Below are 22,718 nucleotides of genomic sequence, written 5' to 3'. Positions count from 1 at the left end.
ATCTCAGCAGGTGGTGGTCACACACAGCAGCAGCTCTGGCTAGGCCTCCAAGCCTAATCCTTAGGTTTTGTTGAGGCCTGGGGTTGAGGGCTCTTTTGAGCAAGTGCAAACCTGGTGGTGCCAGGTCCCTCCTTTTCTCCCCCCTCCCGCTGGCTCCGTTTAAAAAAAAAAAAAAAAAAAAAAATTTTAAACGTCTTTAAAGGCGTTTAATTCGACGTTTCTTTAAACGTTCATTGCAGCTACTCACTGGGACACCAGTTCGTTACAGCTCGGAGCGGCAAGCAGGTAATTTTACCTTTTTATAGCGGGCAGGGGGTTCCCCGATTCTTCTCCTCGTGGCAATGGCGTCGGAGGGCGAGGGCGCAAAGGGTCGCTCCCCGGATCGCTGGAGCGCTTCTAGAGGGGATGCGGGGGTTTTACAACCTGATTCGCCCTTGATGGGTGACCGTTTAGTGACCGATGAATGTCCCGGTCGTTCCTCCGGCGTGGCGGTTTTTTCCCGCCATAATCGCCCATCCCCTGCTCCTCGCCTCCGCCATCTTGGCCGGCCACGCGACTCGGACGGCTTCTTCGTGGGCCGCCCTTGAGGTTGGAGACATTAATGCCATGAACGCCCTTAATTTGGGCGACGGCACAAAAGCGGCTAAAGTTAAGCGCCGTTCTTCCCGCGCGGCTCCTTCGCGGAGTTTCGCGCCGGACGCCATTTTGGATGCGCAGCATGTCTCTCCCCCGCTATTGCGAGCGCCGGTTGAGAGTGCGTCTAGGGCTGTTGCCCAGGCTGCGGAAGTGCACAGTCTGGGGGGTTTCTCCCCCGAGTTTGTTTTGCTGCTGCATCAGGCTTTCCTCATGCAAAACGCTGCCCCTGCTCCCTCTTCTGATAAAGAGGTTGAGGTTCCCAGAGGTAAACGCCCTCGGGTTGATTTCCAGGCCTTGGAGGACTTTGTCTCTTCCGATGTAGATGAGGGCAGCGTGTCTGAGGTCTCCCAACGATCCTTTGCGGATTCCTTGGAGGAGATAGATCCCCGTTTGGAGGAGCGGATGACCCCTCTGCAGCGCGGCTTTTTAGCCCAGAGGTTTTGCCCAACCTGTTGTTACAGGCCATGGACACTTTGAAGATTTCCTCTCCGGAGGACGTCTCTCCCTCAGCCCCTGTTGGCTCTGCCATTATGCTGGGGACGAAGCGCCCGCCTAGAACCTTCCACGTGCATGATGCCATGCACACCTTAATTGCGGCTCAATGGGATGTCCCGGAAACGAGCCTTAAAGTGGCTAGGGCTATGTCCCGCCTCTATCCTTTGGCTGTGAGTGAACGTGAGGCCTATCTGTGGCCTACCGTGGATTCTTTAATCACTGCGGTGACTAAGAAAACGGCGTTGCCGGTGGAAGGTGGCACGGCCCTAAAGGACGCCCAAGACAGAAGATTGGAGGCGGCCTTAAGGTCGTCCTTTGAGGCAGCTGCTTTAAGTTTGCAGGCCTCAGTTTGCGGCTCCTATGTGGCCAGGGCGTGCCGGACTATGGTGCAGCGGGCTTCCCCCTCGGATCATTCCTTGAGGGCTGATTGGCCGGCCCTGGAATCGGGCTTAGCCTATTTGGCAGACTTGCTGTATGATGTCTGGAGAGCCTCAGCTAAAGGCATGGCTCAGACAGTCTCTGCGCGGCGGTGGCTTTGGCTGAAACATTGGTCTGCTGACCACGCCTCTAATTCCCGCCTGGCTAGATTGCCTTTTAAAGGCAAGCTGCTCTTTGGGGTCGAGCTGGACAAAATCGTGACCGATCTCGGCACGTCTAAGGGCAAGAAATTACCAGAGGTCAGGGCTCGGGTTAGTACTCGTCCCGGTACCTCCAGAGGACGGTTGCAGGAAGCCCGTCGGTACCGCCCGGGCAAGTCGGGTTCCTCTGCCCCCTCTTCCTTCAAGAGGAATTTCTCCCCCAAGCAGCATTCCTTTCGCAGAGACCGCCGTCCCGGAGGTGCTCCCTCCGGTCCTCCCCCAGGGTCTCGTACCCAATGACGGGGCCTTGGTCCACGCCCCAGTGCAGATTGGAGGACGGCTGTCCTCGTTTCTGGGCGAGTGGACCACTATAACTTCAGACGCGTGGGTGCTGGAAGTCATCAGAGACGGCTACAAGCTAGAGTTCTGCCAACCCTTAAGAGACGGGTTTGTACTCTCTCCCTGCAAGTCTCCGGTCAAGCTGTGGTAGTGCAGCAGACCTTGGACAACCTGATCCGCCTGGGTGCGGTCGTTCCGGTGCCAAAAAATCAGATTGGCAAGGGACGTTACTCCATTTACTTTGTGGTTCCAAAGAAAGGAGGTTCTGTCCGGCCTATCCTCGACCTCAAAGGGGTCAATCGGGCCTGGAAAGTGAGGCACTTTCGCATGGAGACTCTCCGCTCTGTTATAGCGGCAGTGAAGGCAGGAGAGTTCTTGGCTTCCTTGGACATCAAGGAAGCGTACCTGCATATTCCCATCTGGCCTCCTCTCCAACGCTTTCTGCGTTTTACAGTCCTGAGACGACACTTCCAGTTCAGAGCCCTCCCTTTCGGGTTGGCTACTGCTCCGCGGACCTTTTCCAAAGTAATGGGGGTCATAGCGGCCCTCCTGCTAAAGGAAGGAGTACAAGTCCATCCTTATCTGGACGACTGGTTGATCCGAGCCCCCTCTTATGCAGAGTGCGGCAAAGCTATGGACCGGGTAGTTGCTCTTTTGAGCTCCCTGGGATGGATCATCAACTGGAAGAAGAGCCAGCTGCGCCCGACTCAGTCCCTGGAGTATCTGGGAGTTCGATTCGACACCCAAGTGGGCAGAGTGTTCCTGCCAGACAATCGGATTGTCAAGCTTCAGGCTCAGGTGGACTAGTTCCTAGTAGCCTCTCCTATTCGGGCTTGGGACTACGTGCAGCTGTTGGGCTCTATGACGGCCACGATGGAAGTAGTGCCCTGGGCCAGGGCTCATATGAGACCACTACAGCTTTCTCTGCTGCTGCGCTGGACTCCGATGTCGGAGGATTATGCTGTGCGCCTTCCCGTGGACCCAGCAGTGCGCAAGGCGCTGAGCTGGTGGACGCAGACAGACAAGTTGTCTGCAGGATTGCCTCTGGTGACCCCGGAGTGGATTGTCGTCACGACAGACGCCTCTTTGATGGGCTGGGGAGCCCACTGCTTGGGAAGGACAGCGCAGGGGCTCTACTCTCCTGCAGAGGCAAGTGGTCTATCAACCTCCTGGAACTCAGAGCCATTCGGTTGGTGTTCTTGGAGTTCATCCCGGTACTGGTGTTGAAGCCTGTACGGGTCCTGTCGGACAATGCCACGGCTGTGGCCTATATCAACCGCCAGGGAGGTACCAAGAGCGCCCCTCTAGCCAAGGAGGCTATGAGTCTTTGCCAGTGGGCGGAAGCGAACCTGGAGCAGCTTTCAGCGGCCCACATTGCCGGAGTCATGAATGTCAAGGCGGACTTTCTCAGTCGCCATACCTTGGAGCCCGGAGAGTGGCAACTATCTGCTCAGGCGTTCTTGGACATCACGAAGCGCTGGGGCCAGCCGAGCCTAGATCTGATGGCGTCATCGGCCAATTGCCAAGTGCCGCGCTTTTTCAGCAGAGGACAGGACCCTCGATCCCTGGGAGTAGATGCTCTTCTCCAACAGTGGCCGACACAAGAGCTCCTCTATGTGTTCCCGCCCTGGCCCATGTTGGGCAGGGTGCTAGACCGGGTGGCAAAGCATCCCGGCAGGGTAATCCTGGTGGGTCCGGATTGGCCCAGACGTCCCTGGTATGCGGACTTGATCAGGCTCTCAGTCGACGATCCTCTGCGGCTGTCAGTGGAGCAGGGCCTGTTACATCAGGGTCCCGTGGGGATGGAGGATCCCTCTCCCTTTGGTCTTACGGCCTGGCTATTGAGCGGCAGCGTCTGAGGAAGAAGGGCTTCTCAGACAAGGTCATCGCCACTATGCTGAGAGCGAGGAAGCGCTCTACTTCTACTGCTTACGCCAGGGTTTGGCGTATCTTTGCAGCATGGTGTGAAGCAGGCTCACTTTCTCCCTTCACTGCTCCAATTTCTTCAGTGTTGGCGTTCCTGCAAGAAGGTCTGGAGAAAGGCCTGTCGCTCAGTTCCCTTAAAGTCCAGGTAGCGGCTCTGGCTTGCTTCAGGGCCGCCTGAAGGGTGCTTCCCTGGCTTCGCAGCCAGATGTGGTGCGCTTTCTCAAGGGAGTTAATCACCTGCGCCCTCCTCTGCACTCAGTGGTGCCTGCGTGGAATCTCAACCTGGTGCTAAGAGCATTGCAGAAGCCGCCTTTGGAACCCTTGTCGAGGGCATCTCTGAAAGACCTGACGTTGAAAGCAGTCTTTTTGGTGGCTATCACTTCAGCCAGAAGAGTTTCCGAGCTCCAGGCGCTCTCATGTCGAGAGCCTTTTCTGCAGTTCACTGAGGCAGGAGTGACTATTCGCACAGTGCCTTCCTTCCTGCCCGAGATTGGTTCTCGCTTCCATGTGAATCAGCAGCTCTGTCTCCCTTCCTTTCGTAGGGAGGACTACCCAGAGGAGTACTCCGCTCTTGAATATCTGGATGTGAGACGAGTCATCATCAGATACTTGGAAGTGACCAATGATTTCCGGAAATCGGATCATCTGTTTGTCCTGTTTGCAGGTCCTCGTAAGGGTCTGCAGGCTGCTAAGCCTACAGTGGCAAGATGGGTCAAGGAAGCCATTGCAGCGGCTTATGTGGCCGCGGGGAAGGTGCCGCCTATCCAGCTGAAGGCTCACTCCACGAGAGCTCAGGCGGCCTCGATGGCAGAGGCCGGATCCGTCTCCTTGGAAGAGATATGCAAGGCGGCAACATGGGCTTCGGCTCATACATTCTCCAAGCATTACCGTTTGACTGTGGCTGCACGGGCGGAGGCCCGGTTTGGAGCTTCAGTGTTGAGGTCAGGGATTTCTATGTCCCGCCCTGGGTGAGTACTGCTTCGGTACATCCCACCAGTCTATGGATTGATCAGCTTGATGATATGGAAGGTAAAATTATGTATAATCATACCTGATAATTTTCTTTCCATTAATCATAGCTGATCAATCCATAGCCCCTCCCAGATATCTGTACTGTTTATATTCTGGTTGAATTTTAGGTTCAAGTTTAGCCTTCAGTTACTTCAGGAGGACTTCGTGTTCAAGTTCTTCTTTCACTTGGATTCTTCAAGAGTTGAGACGAGTTTGTGTTACAGTGAGCTGCTGCATTCCTCTCCCCTCCATTTTACGGGGCTGGATTGAGACATAAATTCTGCCGGCACTCCCTCCCGCTTCGTGCGGCTGTAGGGCAGCTTTGTACCCCTCCCGCTTCGGCGGTGTTAGGGTCAGTCAGCTCCTCCCGCGGTTGCGGTTGCAGGATAAGCCAGATCCCCCCGCATCGGCGGGTGTGGTGTCCCTCCCCCGCTCCGCGGGGATGAGCTGGACGGATTCCCCTCCCCCACTTGTGTGGGGATGAGCTGGGTTAATTCCCCTCCCCCGTTTCGGCGGTGGTGAGCTGGGCAGAGTGTCCCTTCATGGGTGTAATTCTCTAAGTGCTGAGTCCTGCGGATGGAGCTTTGATATCGACATACTGAGGAGTTTCCGGCAGCACATGACCACATATAGGGAGGCAAAATTTGCTCTCTATCTCCACCTGCTGGTAGATGGACACAACCCACCAGTCTATGGATTGATCAGCTATGATTAATGGAAAGAAAATTATCAGGTATGATTATACATAATTTTACCTTCAAATATTTGAATGTCTGTATCATATCACCCCTGTCTCTCCTTTCCTCCAGGGTATACATGTTCAGGTCCTCAAGACTCTCCTCATATGTCTTGTGACGCAAACCCCATACCATTTTCATCGCTTTTTACATCGTTAGCAAGATATGGCCTCCAAAACTGAACACAGTACTCTAAGTGGGGCCTCACCAATGACTTGTACAGGGGCCTCAACACTTCCCTTCTTCTGCTAGTTCTACCCCTCTGTATGCAACCTAGCATCCTTCTGGATCTGTGTGTGGGTGGGTGTGGGGTTTTTTACCCCCATCAATTTTCTGTCTAGTCTGACCATTTCATATTTAATGACAAAATTCAAATTCAGATTTATTCTTAGAGACCACTATACCCACAAAGCACAAGTTAGGGTACAATAATAAAAAAAAAAGAGTAAAAAACGTAAACAGTATCAGAATTACATATTGCAATATCACAGACCCTGCTTGATCTCCACCTTTCCACTCACTTAAGGATTGTCTGTGCTTATCCCATACTTTCTTGAGTCCTGATATTTTTTCCCCCACTGTCTCCATTGAACAGCTATTCATTTCATCTACCATCCTTGTTTTCTTATTACACCTAAGAGAGAATTTTAGAAATGCTTTCCTTGTCTAAAAGTGAGTTTTATATGTGGAGAGTCATTTCTAAAATAATGTACCAGATACACTTATAAAAGTATGTACAGGGTGTGATCCTATACATACTTTTAAAAAAAATGTAGTTTGTGAGCTTTCCATGGGGCAGAGTTGGCTGGAGTATAAGATTTACAAAATGCAAAGTATATATGCAAATCCTCATAGATTAACACTTGACCACTCTATATTTCTCTTACGGGAATTGGCAATCGCCATCACGGTACTTTGTAAGCCACATTCTCCGAGGACAAGCAGGCTGCTTGTTCTCACTGATGGGTGACGTCCACGGCAGCCCCCTCCAATCGGAATCTTCACTAGCAAAGGCCTTTGCTAGCCCTCGCGCGCCCATGCGCGACCGTCTTCCCGCCCGAACCGGCTCGTATTCGTCAGTCTTCTTTTGTCCTCGCTCGGCACGGTCGTGTTTTGTGCCGTTTCGTGCCCCTCAAGTTGACCTCACGCGTCTTTGCGATTTTCGCTTTAAAAAAAAAAAAGAGACCGTTCAGGTCTTTACCCCTTTCCCGTGTTTCCAGCTTTTTCCCCGCATGTTTCCTTTCGCTTTCGGGACGGGATTATTTGGCCTCGGTACGGGTTTTTTCTTCCTTCCTTTTGGTGCCTTTCGTCATCATCGCGAATTTTGATTTCGCCGGCGTGATTTTTCCACCCATGTCATTGAAGTCTTCCAGCGGCTTCAAGAAGTGCACCCAGTGCGCCCGGGTAATCTTGCTCACTGATAGGCACGTTTCATGTCTTCAGTGTCTGGGGGCTGGGCACCGCCCGCAGGCTTGTAGTCTTTGTGCTCTTTTCAAAAAGAGGACTCAGGTAGCGAGATTGGCCCAGTGGAACGCGTTGTTCTCGGGCTCTTCGACGACACAGCATGGGACTCGTCGAGTGCATCGACATCGACAGCATCGAAGTCTTCGACCTCTGCATTGGCATCGACTGCATCGAGGCTTCTACCTCCTGCATAGTCGGTACCGAGACATCGGAAGGCTGCGTCAACGTCGGTGGTACCGGAACCTCTGCTATTGCTGATGTCGTCGGACGGTGGTGCTTCGTCTGGAGTGCAGGTGAGGGCTGTCCATTCCCCTGCTGGTGGCGGTGAGCCTTCGGGTGGGTCTCCTCCTGCCCTGAGGGCTCCTGCGGTACAGCCCCCCCCGAGATCGACCTTCTTCGGCCTCGGCCCCGAGGAAGCGACGGTTGGATTCTACGTCCTCCTCATCGGTACCGGGAAGCTCCGGTGACATGCTTCGCTTGAAGAAGTCGAAGAAGCATAGACACCGGTCTCCTTCCCGTCTCGGTACCGAGAGCTCTGGGTCGCCGAGGGAGTCGGCACCCAGTAGGAATCGGCACCAGGAGGACCGCTCACCCTCTATTCAGGAGGTGTCAATGCACTCCCCCTTGGACAGCCCGGAACCGCCTCCACGCCCGGAACAGACTCTGACCTCGACGCCTGCATCGGCTTCTCAGTCTTTCTCCACAGCCGCTCTGCACGAGAGTCTCCGGGCCGTTCTTCCAGAGATTCTGGGAGAGCTGCTGCGCCCTTCTCCTCCGTTACCGGGGGTGCTTGCGCCGCCGGTACCATCGGGTGAGGCGACGGCTGGCCCTTTGCCCGAGGTGAGGTCTCCGGTATCGGTACCACTTGCGGTACCGGCTACGGCCGCCTCCCAGGCAGACTCCCCGTCGGCGGAGGGAGCTTCGCCGGTGCTGACGAGGGAGTCCACCTCTCGACGCTCCTACCGTGGCCATGTTTCCATGGAGTCGAGTCGGGCATGGCTTCAGACGCAGGTTCGTGAACTTGTCTGATACCGATGGTGAGGCCTCGTGGGAGGAGGAGGAGGACATCCGATATTTCTCTGACGAGGAGTCTGATGGCCTTCCTTCTGACCCCACTCCCTCCCCTGAAAGGCAGCTTTCTCCTACTCCCGAGAGTCTGTCTTTCGCGGCCTTTGTCCGGGAGATGTCTACGGCCATCCCCTTCCCGGTGGTCGTGGAGGATGAGCCCAGGGCTGAGATGTTTGAGCTCTTGGATTATCCTTCTCCACCTAAGGAAGCGTCCACAGTACCCATGCATCATGTCCTAAAAAAGACATTGCTGGCGAACTGGACCAAGCCATTAACTAATCCCCACATTCCCAAGAAGATCGAATCCCAGTATCGAATCCATGGGGACCCAGAGCTGATGCGCACTCAGTTGCCTCACGACTCTGGTGTGGTGGATCTGGCCCTAAAGAAGGCTAAGAGTTCTAGAGAGCATGCTTCGGCGCCCCCGGGCAGAGACTCCAGAACCTTAGACTTCTTTGGGAGGAAGGCCTATCATTCCTCTATGCTCGTGGCCAAGATTCAGTCCTACCAGCTCTACACGAGCATTCATATGCGGAACAATGTGCGACAGTTGGCGGACTTGGTGGACAAGCTCCCTTCTGAGCAAGCCAAGCCGTTTCAGGAGGTGGTCAGGCAGCTGAAGGCGTGCAGAAAATTCATGGCCAGAGGGGTATATGATACCTTTGATGTTGCGTCCAGGGCCGCTGCTCAAGGTGTGGTGATGCGCAGACTCTCATGGCTGCGTGCCTCCGACCTGGATAATAGGATCCACCAGCGGATTGCGGACTCCCCTTGCCGAGTGGGCAACATTTTTGGAGAAAAGGTCGAACAGGTGGTAGAACAGCTCCACCAGCGGGATAAAGCTTTCAACAAATTCTCCCGCCGGCAGCCTTCAGCATCTACCTCATCAGGTAGACGTTTTTATGGGGGACGGAGGGCTGTTCCCTACTCTTCTGGTAAGCGTAGGTACAATCCTCCCTCTCGCCAGCCTGCGGCCCAGGCTAAGCCCCAGCGCGCTCACTCTCGTCAGCAGCGTGCGCCTCAGCAAGGCCCCACGGCTCCCCAGCAAAAGCAGGGGACGAGCTTTTGACTGGCTCCAGCAGAGCATAGCCGACATCAACGTGTCCGTGCCGGGCGATCTGCCGGTCTGGGGGAGGTTGAAAGTTTTTCACCAAAGGTGGCCTCTTATAACCTCCGACCGTTGGATTCTTCAAATAGTCCGGCAAGGGTACGCCCTCAATTTGGCCTCGAAGCCTCCAAATTGCCCACCGGGAGCTCAGTCCTACAGCTTCCAGCACAAGCAGGTACTTGCAGAGGAACTCTCCGCCCTTCTCAGCGCCAATGCGGTCGAGCCCGTGCCATCCGGGCAAGAAGGGCTGGGATTCTATTCCAGGTACTTCCTTGTGGAAGAGAAAACGGGGGATGCGTCCCATCCTAGACCTAAGGGCCCTGAACAAATATCTGGTCAAGGAAAAGTTCAGGATGCTTTCCCTGGGCACCCTTCTTCCCATGATTCAGGAAAACGATTGGCTATGCTCTCTGGACTTGAAGGACGCCTACACGCACATCCCGATATTGCCAGCTCACAGGCAGTATCTGCGATTTCGTCTGGGCACATGTCACTTCCAGTACTGTGTGCTACCCTTTGGGCTCGCCTCTGCGCCCAGGGTGTTCACGAAGTGCCTAGCTGTAGTAGCAGCAGCGCTTTGCAGGCTGGGAGTGCACGTGTTCTCTTATCTCGACGATTGGCTGGTGAAGAACAATTCAGAGGCAGGAGCTCTACAGTCCATGCAGATGACTATTCGACTCCTGGAGCTACTGGGGTTTGTGATAAATTATCCAAAGTCCCATCTTCTCCCAGTACAGAGACTCAAATTCATAGGAGCTCTGCTGGATTCTAGGACGGCGCGTGCCTATCTTCCGGAGACAAGGGCCAACAATCTGCTGTCCCTCGTCTCCCAGGTACGAGCGTCCCAGCAGATCACAGCTCAGCAGATGTTGAGATTGCTTGGCCACATGGCCTCCACAGTTCATGTAACTCCCATGGCTCGTCTTCACATGCGATCTGCTCAATGGACCCTAGCTTCCCAGTGGTTTCAGGCTGCTGGGGATCTAGAGGACGTGATCCACCTGTCCATGAGTTTTCTCAAATCCCTGTACTGGTGGACAATTTGGTCCAATTTGACTCTGGGATGTCCTTTCCAAATTCCTCAGCCACAAAAAGTGCTGACTACGGATGCGTCTCTCCTGGGGTGGGGAGCTCATGTCGATGGGCTTCACACCCAGGGAAGCTGGTCCCTCCAGGAACGCGATCTGCAGATCAATCTCCTGGAGTTAAGAGCGGTCTGGAACGCTCTGAAGGCTTTCAGAGATCGGTTGTCCCACCAAATTATCCAAATTCAGACAGACAACCAGGTTGCCATGTATTACATGAACAAGCAGGGGGGCACCGGATCTCGCCCCCTGTGTCAGGAAGCCGTCAGCATGTGGCTGTGGGCTCGCCGTTACGGCATGTTGCTCCAAGCCACATATCTGGCAGGCGTAAACAACAGTCTGGCCGACAGGTTGAGCAGGATTATGCAACCTCACGAGTTGTCGCTCAACTCCAGAGTAGTGCGGCAGATCTTCCAGGTGTGGGGCACCCCCTTGGTAGATCTCTTTACTTCTCGAGCCAACCACAAGGTCCCTCAGTTCTGTTCCAGACTTCAGGCCCACGGCAGACTGGCATCGGATGCCTTCCTCCTGGATTGCTGGGAAGGCCTGCTGTATGCTTATCCTCCCATACCTCTGGTGGGGAAGACTTTGTTGAAACTCAAGCAAGACCGAGGCACTATGATTCTGATTGCTCCTTTTTGGCCGCGTCAGATCTGGTTCCCTCTCCTTCTGGAGTTGTCCTCCGAAGAACCGTGGAGATTGGAGTGTTTTCCGACCCTCATCACACAGGACGAAGGGGCGCTTCTGCAACCCAACCTCCAGTCTCTGGCTCTCACGGCCTGGATGTTGAGAGCGTAGACTTTGCCTCTTTGGGTCTGTCGGAGGGTGTCTCCTGTGTCTTGCTTGCTTCCAGAAAAGATTCCACTAAGAGGAGTTACTTCTTTTTATGGAGGAGGTTTGCCGTCTGGTGTGACAGCAAGGCCTTAGATCCTCGCTCCTGTCCTACACAGACCCTGCTTGAATACCTTCTGCACTTGTCTGAGTCTGGTCTCAAGACCAACTCTGTAAGGGTTCACCTTAGTGCAATCAGTGCATACCATTACCGTGTGGAAGGTAAGCCGATCTCAGGACAGCCTATAGTTGTTCGCTTCATGAGAGGCTTGCTTTTGTCAAACCCCCCGTCAAACCTCCTATAGTGTCATGGGATCTCGATGTCGTTCTCACCCAGCTGATGAAACCTCCTTTTGAGCCACTGAACTTCTGCCATCTGAAGTACTTGACCTGGAAGGTCATTTTCTTGGTGGCAGTTACATCAGCTCGTAGAGTCAGTGAGCTTCAGGCCCTGGTAGCCCAGGCCCCTTACACTAGATTTCATCATAATAGAGTAGTCCTCCGCACTCACCCTAAGTTCTTTCCATCTGAACCAGTCAATTGTCTTGCCAACATTCTTTCCCCGTCCGCATTCCTGCCCTGCTGAATGTCAGCTGCACACATTGGACTGCAAAAGAGCATTGGCCTTCTATCTGGAGCGGACACAGCCCCACAGACAGTCCGCCCAATTGTTTGTTTCTTTTGATCCCAACAGGAGGGGAGTGGCTGTGGGGAAACGCACCATTTCCAATTGGCTAGCAGATTGCATTTCCTTCACTTACGCCCAGGCTGGACTGGCTCTTGAGGGTCATGTCACGGCTCATAATGTTAGAGCCATGGCAGCGTCTGTGGCCCACTTGAAGTCAGCCACTATTGAAGAGATTTGCAAGGCTGCGACGTGGTCATCTGTCCACACATTCACATCTCATTACTGCCTGCAGCAGGATACCCGATGTGACAGTCAGTTCGGGCAGTCAGTGCTTCAGAATCTGTTCGGGGTTTAGAATCCAACTCCACCCCCCTAGGCCCATGTTTATTCTGATCCAGGCTACACTCTCAGTTACTTAGATAAGTTGTTAGGTCAATCTCAGTTATGTCCTCGCCGTTGCGAGGCCCAATTGACCATGTTTGTTGTTTTGAGTGAGCCTGGGGGCTAGGGATACCCCATCAGTGAGAACAAGCAGCCTGCTTGTCCTCGGAGAAAGCGAATGCTACATACCTGTAGAAGGTATTCTCCGAGGACAGCAGGCTGATTGTTCTCACAAACCCGCCCGTCTCCCCTTTGGAGTTGTGTCTTCCCTTGTCTTTGTCTTGCTATATACGGGACTGACGAACACGAGCCGGTTCGGGCGGGAAGACTGTCGCGCATGCGCGGTGCGCATGGGTGCACGAGGGCTAGCAAAGGCCTTTGCTAGTGAAGATTCCAATTGGAGGGGGCTGCCGTGGACGTCACCCATCAGTGAGAATAATCAGCCTGCTGTCCTCGGAGAATACCTTCTACAGGTATGTAGCATTCGCTTTGAGCCTGCAAATAGGTGGGAAAATGTGGGATACAAATGCAACAAATAAATAAGTAGATACATACTTGTATATTTACACCTGCTCCAAAACAGGCATAAAAATACACATGTATCTGCGCTGCTAGATCAGTGTGCAAATGGCAGTTTTCAAAGGGAAGGTATGCATATTTTACTCTCTTTCTAAAATTGTCGCTACTTACGTCTATGCAAGCTGAAGCCACTTATGTGGGTCAGTTCTACAATTGCCCTCTTAGTCTATAAACTATATATATATATATATATATATATATATATATATATATATATATATACTAGGAAATGGGAACCACAGAGCATGCACATTAAAAGCAGGCCAGAAATATGCGTATCAAGTACAAGATATAATTTATAAGTGAAAACAGTTTGTGTAATATTTATAGCACATTAGTAGATGCATAAGCATTTGGTTGAGGGAGACGATTCTGTAGTTGAATTGCACGACTAATTTGGTAATGGTTGGAATATCTTCAGACCAAGAGGGAGACAGCACCTGCAGAATGGTTGGGAGACTTTCAAACCAAGAGAAACGTAGTGCCTGCAGACTTGTGCCCACATGACCAGGTCTATAGCAATTTCACATACAGTGTTGCACCTGTGGTTTTTAGAAGTGCTAATTTAATACCAAAGCTGAATCTGAGTAGACCAAAAATCTATGGCGGTGGCTGTAGTCTTTTGAGATCTTACTGTTCAGCTTAGTATTTGTAAAGTCTTATTGCATTTAATGGTTATTGTATCTGGGCCATCCTGACAGCATAGTGAAAAATGCTGCACATTGCTATGCAGAGGACCTGAATTTGATTTGTAGACTAGGCTTTTGCTATCCAGGTAAATGATTGGACTGTAATTGGGCTAAACAGCATCCCAAGCAGTTGGAGGGGAGAGCAGGCCCTCCTGCTCCCAAAGTTTGCCCATCCCTTTCAGTTGCCTGGTTTTAGCGTTTTGAGGGGAGAGAGTTTTGTTATTACTCCATGATGGCACCTAGTAGCCAGATTAAACTTGGTTCCACAGAGAATGATGCTTTGGGTCCCCTTGTTACTCTAATGGCTGAAGACATTTACTACACTGTAAAATAACGGTGGACTTTGAATTGAGCTGAAAACGGGAATAAACTGCCAGCCCCCCCCCCCCCCCCCAAAAAAAAAAAAAATTTGAAAGGTGGCAGAGCAAGTAATGCGCCCATTTCTTTATGTGCACTAAACACTGTTCTTGTCTCAAAAGAAAGAGAGAAAATAACATTTTCGTATTACAGATTGGCTATATTGATGGAGAACCTAACCGCAGAGGAGCTTTTCCAGTGTCATTTGTTCATTTTATTGCTGAGTAAGCCTCAGATGGAAAATAAAACACATGGAGAAAAGAGAAGTCCATTTCAGCTACTGAAAACAGAAATATAACTTGAAAGAACTGGTCCACAATATCATTGTTCATGTAACTGACCTTAATTCTGTTATTCTGGCAGATTTTGTCAAGTGTGAATATGATCAAGTCTGTAAAAACTTTCTTTAAAAAAAAAAAGTAGATTTGTAACTAAAATTTTAAAGTCTTATATTCTCATTATTTATTTTTCCTCAAAGGAAGTTTCTTAAGAATGTGATGTAGATATTTGCTTCAGACAATTTGAGATTTCTGCATAAGCTTATAATGTATCTTATAGTACTAATCCTGTAATTCTGTCTTAATGTTTGCTGAGAATGAGGCCCACTGTCCACTATAATCATTTTATGTGTTTATGCAAAATCTAGACTGAGCTGTCCTTTGGCTAAGTGTTTATTCAATCATCATATTTAAAAGCATTACTGAGCCTTAGTCATTTAATTCATGTCATGTTCACTGGTTGAATTAACAGTTGGAGACGAGACTGTATTTGTCTGCTTTAGTTTAGGTAATTGCTAAAGTTGATAGCAGAGTCTCTTCCTTCATTGGGAACACTTCTTGGTGTGTTTGGCACAAAAGTAGATGTGCCATTGCTATGCTTCCTTATGTCCATCTATGAAAACAGTAGGTGTTCCATTTTTATCAATGTTCTTAGTCCATGTTTCTTTTACAGTGTACCTATAGAAAATCCCTAAACATGGAAGTTGCAGCCAAATGAAAAACTTGAATCTATTTGAGTGGTTTTCTGTTTGGTTCTTTTACCTTCAGAGGAGGGTACTTAATAGGCTAATGCCAATTGCTTTGTATAACGTCATGTCAACTGTACACTTTTATTGATGTATGCAAACGACCAAATCAGCTATTCAAAAGGAACAGCTTTTAAGTTGGCAGTGAAAATAGCCCAGATGCAGCTATTCAAAAGGAACAGCTTTTAAGTTGGCAGTGAAAATAGCCCAGATGCATGACTGTACTCTGATTCATTCCCATAAATTCTAACTTGGGGGGAGGGGGGGGACCATAAGCTCTCACTGGAATGGTTATAAATTCTAATGCGAATATTTTTGTACTTTTACTATAAAGAAGTGTCCAATATTTAGTGTGATTAGAATATGCTAATTTTGGGGACCAGCCCTATTAATGTTTCAGAAGAGCCTGGTATGATATGTGGCTCAGGTCTTTACTACTAATCATTTCTATAGCACTATTAGAGGTAGAATTTAAGTTTTTGTACCTGGGGCAATGGAGGCTTAGGTGACTTGACCAAAGGTCACAAGGAGCTGCAGTGGGAATTGAACCCACGTTGCCATGATCACAAGCCGCTGCACTAACCATTAGGCTACCCCTCCTCCTCTTCTGCTTGCTAGTTTGGTTATGACTGGGGATCTGTTGAGTCCATCCTTTGGATAGTCATAGTCATCACTGGATTTAGGGTTCTGCAATACTGTCACTGTAATGACTGAACTAAAGTAGATTGGAAGGGGATATGGAATAGGATGAAATCCCTGGGTAGCACCAGATCCCAGTCCCATTTCAAACTGAACTGAAAGTTCAAAGGAGCAGTGGAAACAACTGGGTCAGAAAAAAATAAAGCATTTTAATGCATACTTCTTTTAGAATTATTTATAAGAAATATTGATGTAATAGTATAAAAATAAGTTGAGACTAAATTTTTCATACTACAACAATTAATTTCAGATTGATGCAGAAACATGGGAGACATTTCATACAGCAGTGATACTGTCAGTATTTGGTTTAGTTAGAGTAAAAGCTAAGGGAGCAATAGGTTTTCAAATTAGTGTGTCTGTGTTCAGCTGGAGCTAACTAGTTTATCACTAGTATCTGATACACATGCTTGAAAAAAATGCATTTTTCCAGGACTTTTGGTGTGATTTGACATTTTCAAAATTATATTTATGGAGTTGAGTTGTATTCAAAGGTAGGAATGAAAACTACCACTAAAATGTGTTATCTATTTCATGGCAACAGTAAACATAAGAATAGTCATACTGGGTCAGACTAGTGGCCCATCTAGCCCAGAATCATTCTTCCAACAGTGGCCAATTCAGGTTACAAGTACCTGATAGTGATCAAGGCTTTGAGATGTTCAATTTCTCTACTGGTTTTAGAATCATGAAACTAATCATTGTTTTGGTGTTAAAATGCCATATGGTTCCAGTTGAGTAATGTTCCTACTCAGAAATGCAACTTGACTATCAAATATCTTTATCTTATGGTGCTGCTATTACAAGTGATAGAATTTTTAAATTTACAAGCTGAAAAAAATGTTTTGTGTGTTTTTCAGTTTATATTTCTTTGCTCCTTGAAAACTGAGCAAAAAGTCTAAAAAGATGTTGATATAAACATGGTCAGTATAAAATGTGCAGTCTAACTGGGGACTTCTGCTGAAAGATGTTGGCATTTTCCATTCCATTTGTTTTTTTACCAAATCAAATTTTCTTATAGCACACATACATATAGTTTTATAAGCAGATTATTACATTGCTGTATTGACAGATGTTTTAATGTGGTGATTAACATAAAATGCAATTTAGAAATACAATTTGAAATGTATATTATTTGCTTTGGTTTATAATCTTGGTTTAGTTGCAGAGCAACTATATATATATATATATATATATATATATATATATATATATATATATATATATATATACACACACACACACACACTAAATCAGCCTGTATTTTCAATGTATTGGATGCAGTGATTTATAATTAGAGCATGTTCAATAAATGTATTTACTGTTATCAATGAGTTACTTAAACTAGAGAACGATAACAGCTTTAAACATCTTTGTATAAAATCTTTTACAGTGTTCTGGCATTTCATTAACTTGAAATTTCTTTAAAAGAAAATTAATAAAAGTAGTATTGAATTATTAAAGAAATCCCTGAAATGCCAACTATTAAGAAATAGAAATGACTATTAAATTCTTTATCTTGAATTTAAAGAAAACTGCCTTTGCCAAACATGGTACAGCCAGGTAGAACGTCCTGCAGTAATATGAGGCATGAAATATATGGGAACTGTTTTATGCCCCCATTCTTCTCTGGAGCAAAATCTTTCTTTCTTAGGTGAATTTGATGAACACTGAGGGGCTAGTGTTCATCAAGAGTCAAATCAGCCTAAAGATAGCTTATGTAAATATTCCAAGAGTCTCAGGTATGTCACATTCTGATGTTGAACCTTAAGAACTATGAAATGGTGATGATGCATTTATAGGTCACATTTGGAAGGGTGATTGTATGACAGGAGACCCTCTCTCTCCTGTTCCTTTCCCTGGCCAGAATCTTCCCCTCATCACGGTCCAGCATTTCATCTCCTGTCCCTTCAGTTCTGTAACCAGCATCTTCCTTTCCCCTCCTTATCCCCCAGTATCTCCTCTTCTGTTCCGTACCCAGATCCTGTGGCAATTATATTCCTATGATGCATTTCTTGCCGGGGGGGGGGGGGAGGGTGGTATGCAGCTGTGTGCTTGAGCATGGGCTTGTATCAGAAGCCCTGTACCAGAGCGCATCTTTGGAGTGCCAAAAGAGGTGTTGGGGACTGGCTGAGTAGAGAAGGGGGAGAAGATGCTGGCCATGAGATTGGGAGATGAGATGCTAGACCTCCAGGGAGGGTGGGATAGGGAAGGAAATGCTAAATTTTGTGACCTGTGCATATCTATGGTATAATCTAGAAATCTTTAGGCCTGCTATATTTCTTGACTCAGATAGCAAGGTAAAATTAGCTGCTATTGCTGCTATATGGCTAACTTCAAATTCTGCCCCTGGCCCAACCATAGCCTGGCCTTGATATGGATAAAGTTTGTCAGACATTGACTTGTCTAGCCAAAACTTATCCATTGGCCAACAGTGAATTTTGAAAATGGCAGATTTTCACAGAAAGGGTGGTAGATGCCTGGAATGCCCTCCTGTGAGATAGTATGACAACAAAAATGGTGACAGAATTCAAGAATGCATGGGATAAACAAAGAGGAATACTATATGGTAAAAGGATGGAATCCAGTTGAAGCAAAACTTAAATGACTATGCATTCCAACAGATCATTCTCTTAGTTATGTATGTTGACTATATGATTTTAGGAATAAGCAGAATACAAATTACTGTTAATATTGCTTGTCATGAACAGTGAGTACAAAAGGGACAGCACAATATGACTTCTGGTTCAGATTTCAGGTCACACATAAATTCTTAATCTGCAACCAGCATAAGTCATCCTGAATCCAGTTTAGCACCACACTCTTTTTTTTTTTTTTGTATAATCATCTTTCTAGTGCGGAGTCAGCATAGACTGTCCCTTGTTCACCTATTTTGGCACAGATCTGTCATCTGCACTACACACTTTTTTTTTTAAATCTTTATTATATTGTCAGTAACCACATATCTCATTAATACTGAGACAATCAAGAAATAAGAAAAAAAAGAATAAAAGTCAATAATATTAAAGAAGAAAAATCAAAATACATCTTCAGACCAGAAAATAGGATTCAAGAATGTAGAAAAAAACAAAGTAACTCAAAGAATTCAAACAGGAAGACGCTCACCTGTAAACCCTCCCCAGCCTACCTGAAGCAGCACACATATGAGATTATACAGTGACATTCACTTCTTCCTTAACAACAAGAAATTCTTCTGTTTTGGTTCAAAAAAATTGAAATTATTTACCCTCATAAACAAGGAAACCTAAGCACAAAGTTGGCACCCAAAGCCTGCAACCCTTGGCTGCAAGTCCAAGAAGGCGTTGTGCCTCATCTGCCTTTCTGTTGTACCCCTGGCCCTCTCTTACTTTTAGACCCTCTCCTCCTTAGCTTCCCTTATTCCGGGGCCTGTTTTCCTCTTATCTATGCATATTAAGGACATGGTGCATGCAAATAGGCCATGCTTAATGTAGTGCTTGTTTAGCTAATGTCACATTCCTTGTCATCAAGCAGATGAATCCATTACAAATTGTCCATCAACCAGCAGGGCAGCAATGGGAAGAGAGGTTTAGGAGGATAGAGAGTGGTGGCAGTGGGGCTGGCCTCTAGGTAGAAGACTGGTGGGTCTCCCACACCCACATCCTCCGCCTGCCCCTTTCAACTGATCACCCAAGTGAAAGCAAAGGCTGTCTGAAGCGGCGTCCGTGCTTGCAGGAGGTACAAACTGTTAAACAACAGCTGGCTCTTACGAAGGGGAAGGGCGGGGGGGAGGCGCAGGGGAGGGGAGGGCTGGGTCCTGGAACTCAAAACAGTGGGGGGGAGGGGGCGGGGGTCGTGGAACTCGGTGAGGGGTGCCTGCAGCCGGACAGGTTACCCCTCTTGCCCATTTTAATGGGCTTTTAATGGCTTGTGGCTACATACAGAACAAGTTATCTCATCCTATTCCACTCTTAAACAGAATAGGTACTATTTATATTACATCAAATACTGATATATAAACATAGGAAAAATCCAATTTTAACTACAAGGCACCCTTATCACAATTAGTAACTCTCCCCCTTTTTTTTTTTTGGCACACTTGGGTATGCAATGGTATTTGTTATCTTTTAGCAAACTAATAAACTTTTTTTTTTTTAAATACTTTCAACTTAGATCTGCCTTAAATTCAGCTAAAATGGTTAATAATGCAAAATATATTACACCTGAAATCTTTAATGTCTTATGTGATGCTTTTGCTGTAGGTAATTCAGCATCTCATTATGAAATCCTTTTATCTCATGTTTATAGCAAACTCAATTAGCTATCTCTCTAACTGAAAATTAATGGTCTTTATTTTGGACTAAGGTAAATAAGCTTCTTGTATCTGCTCCCATCTTACAAACTTTATTTTTCATTATGCACAAATCAATATGGTCCCCAGTCAAACAACATAGAATTAGTTACGAATTATCTAATTTGTGTTGGTCATGCAACTCAGCTATAGGTATGATGGAACATATGTTATTTTTATGTCCCACTCTACTTATGTACTGGAACCTTATATGGAGCAGGATTTCATCGGTACTGAATATTAACTTACCAATTTCATATAAATTTATCATCCTTTGTTCTACTTGGTTTGAGAAGATTTTATCTGTGGAACATTGTAAACTCTGACATCTTAACTGCTCTAGCTTTAAAAGATGTTTTACGGGAATGGAAGGCTAACAGTAAACTTTCCTCTTCCTTCTGGTGGAACACAAATGTCTTATTGATAGGTTTTTTTTCTGCTACTTTGGTTTCATTCTTAACAGAGCTGGATACTTTATTAACGTATGAGAACCAGTAACTCTTATGTGAAAATGCAAAAATTTCACTGATTTCTTAAATCCCACAACTTTGTATTTGACAGGCCACAAGCTTATAGTGTGCAGAATTTCTTTCTTTCCTTATTTTATTAAGACAGCACAATTGCTACTTTCTCTATTATTTATATGCATTTAATATTGCTCCTATATTGCATATATATGTTTTGTTATATCTTTTCATAGTGTAAATTTTAAAAACTTCAATGAAAATGGTTTGAACTAAAAAAAAGCCACACAGGCAGACTCAAGATGAGAAAAATACACACTGCAAAGAGAAGACAGTGATGCATCCTCTCAGCGCTGTAGAAAAACAAAGACTAAGAAACCCAAGCTCGCACATTGGGTGGGAAGGCACTAATGCATGGGCATTGGGATACTACTAGAAAATTCTGGTACTTGCTAGTCAGTGTCTTTACCGGGCTCTGACTGATGATGTCACCCAGCTGTGAGAATACGATGACCTGCTTGTTTTTGGAGAATGGAGTTTTTTTTTTTTTTAATGATTGACTGAAGTAAGCTCCAACTGACAGGTTATGGTTGTGAGCATTTATAACTGAGGTCTTTTTTTTTCCCTCTATTTTTTCAGTAACTAAACATAGTATATTACATGTGGAGTCGAATTATCTCTAAGGCTCACAGTGCCCCAAACTAGTGAGTGCTTTAGATTAGTTTTTAATAGATGTACATTATAAACCATAAAAATAAAGCATGTAGGAAATCAAGCCCTTAATGAGAAAAAGCAAAAGTACAGATAGCCTCATACCCTGTTAAGGAAACATTTTAATGTAGATTTTACAACACTCCTTGTCTACATAAGTACCGCTATACTGGAACAGGCCAAAGTATCCTGTTTCCAACAGTTGCCAATCCAGATCACAAGTACTTGGCAAGATCCCAAAACAGTACAATATATTTTATGCTGCTTATCCCAGAAGGATGCCACAATAGTTATGCTTGAAACGGGGGCCTGAATGGAAACCTTAGGGAACTGGTATCTGGAAGAAGAGAAGCGTTACAGAGGCTGATCTGTGAATCTGATTTGATTTTTAGCATGGTTTATCAAATGGCCTGCAAGTGTGAAACCTTAAAAAAAAAGTACAGATGGCCTATGGCTGCTTCAGCATGTGCAGATTTCTACTACATGAAGCAAGGCTAGAATAAGAGAGCAAGCCAATAAGAAACCAAAATACTTATGGTACCAGTGCAGCAACCCAACCATTAATCAAGGAATTACGATAGACTGTAAGAATGAACCTTGAACCCCAGAGCTAGAAAAAAGATAAAGTAGCGGAAAAGACAGCCTTCAGCTCTGTGACCGAGTTCCTTGGGAACTCCTGACCTGCTTTTCGTTTAGAATCTAAATGCTAAGTTCAAAGCTTCCCTTAAAACCTGGATTTTCTCCCAAGCTTCCCAGCAGTTCCATTATCAGCTAAACTCTTACTGCCTCTGCTCTCTTCCTAGTGGACTCTTCTGCCTCCTCAATCAGTGTCTGGTATTTGCTGCCCTGTCACCTGATGTTCTCCTCAATCTACAATATCTTTCTTGTTTTGTCTTTGTCCATATCTTCTGGGAACCATTTTTTATTGATTAATGCCTCAGTGGCCACTGGATTACAGCTGGTATATCAAATAATAAATCTGCATTTAACATGTGTAGGAACAAGCTGATTTGGCATTCAGTGGAGGAGTAGCCTAATGATTAGTGCAGTGGGCTGAGAACCTGGGTTAAATTCTCACTGCAGCTCCTTGTGACTCTGGGCAAGTCACTTAACCTTCCATTGCCACAGAAAGGCAGTATATCAAATTCAAGACCCCACACCTACAGACATAAAGCCACTTAGTAACTTAAATGACAACAATCTCACAGTACTGCATTAATAATAATATGTGCCATTTTACTGACATGTTTGTGATAAAATGTTCACAACAGAGCTTATAAATATGCAAAATATTATTTCTAATCCACACACATCATAGAAATAGCAAATTAAACTAATTTCATACTGCCCCTGAAAACTAATGCCTTTTACAATGTCATGCTACAGTTTCTGAAATGGTGCTTTTGGTGCCAGCCAGTGGTATGGCTTATTCTGGGACCTGTCATCGCTATTAGAATGGTCAGCATGTAACCATACTGACTTGGGCTAAACATCTTGCTTTTACTGGGTCATAGTTGCACACAGGGCACTTTAAGCAGCAGACTTCTGTGAGTTGGAGTTACAGAAAAGACCCACAGAGCA

The 22,718-nt window shown here is 46.9% G+C and overlaps 1 protein-coding gene across 5 annotated transcripts in view; it reads left to right on the top strand.

The window, feature by feature from the left end:
• The window catches only part of ASAP2 (ArfGAP with SH3 domain, ankyrin repeat and PH domain 2), a 333,390-nt gene extending 318,296 nt beyond the window's left edge, over positions 1 to 15,094 (top strand). For all 5 annotated transcript variants that reach the window (XM_030198894.1, XM_030198893.1, XM_030198892.1 and 2 more), the window contains one exon: positions 14,066 to 15,094. In XM_030198894.1, the coding sequence (XP_030054754.1) occupies positions 14,066 to 14,140 (75 nt within the window). In that variant the 3' untranslated portion in view covers positions 14,141 to 15,094. The remainder of the gene's footprint in view (positions 1 to 14,065) is intronic.
• The last annotated feature ends 7,624 nt before the right edge of the window (positions 15,095 to 22,718 follow it).

The sequence above is a fragment of the Microcaecilia unicolor genome, chromosome 3, assembly GCF_901765095.1.
Source record: "Microcaecilia unicolor chromosome 3, aMicUni1.1, whole genome shotgun sequence".
Classification (NCBI taxonomy): Eukaryota; Metazoa; Chordata; class Amphibia; order Gymnophiona; family Siphonopidae; genus Microcaecilia; species Microcaecilia unicolor.
The sequence above is the reverse complement of the archived record's forward strand: the minus strand, read 5'-3'. Positions and strand labels throughout refer to the sequence as shown.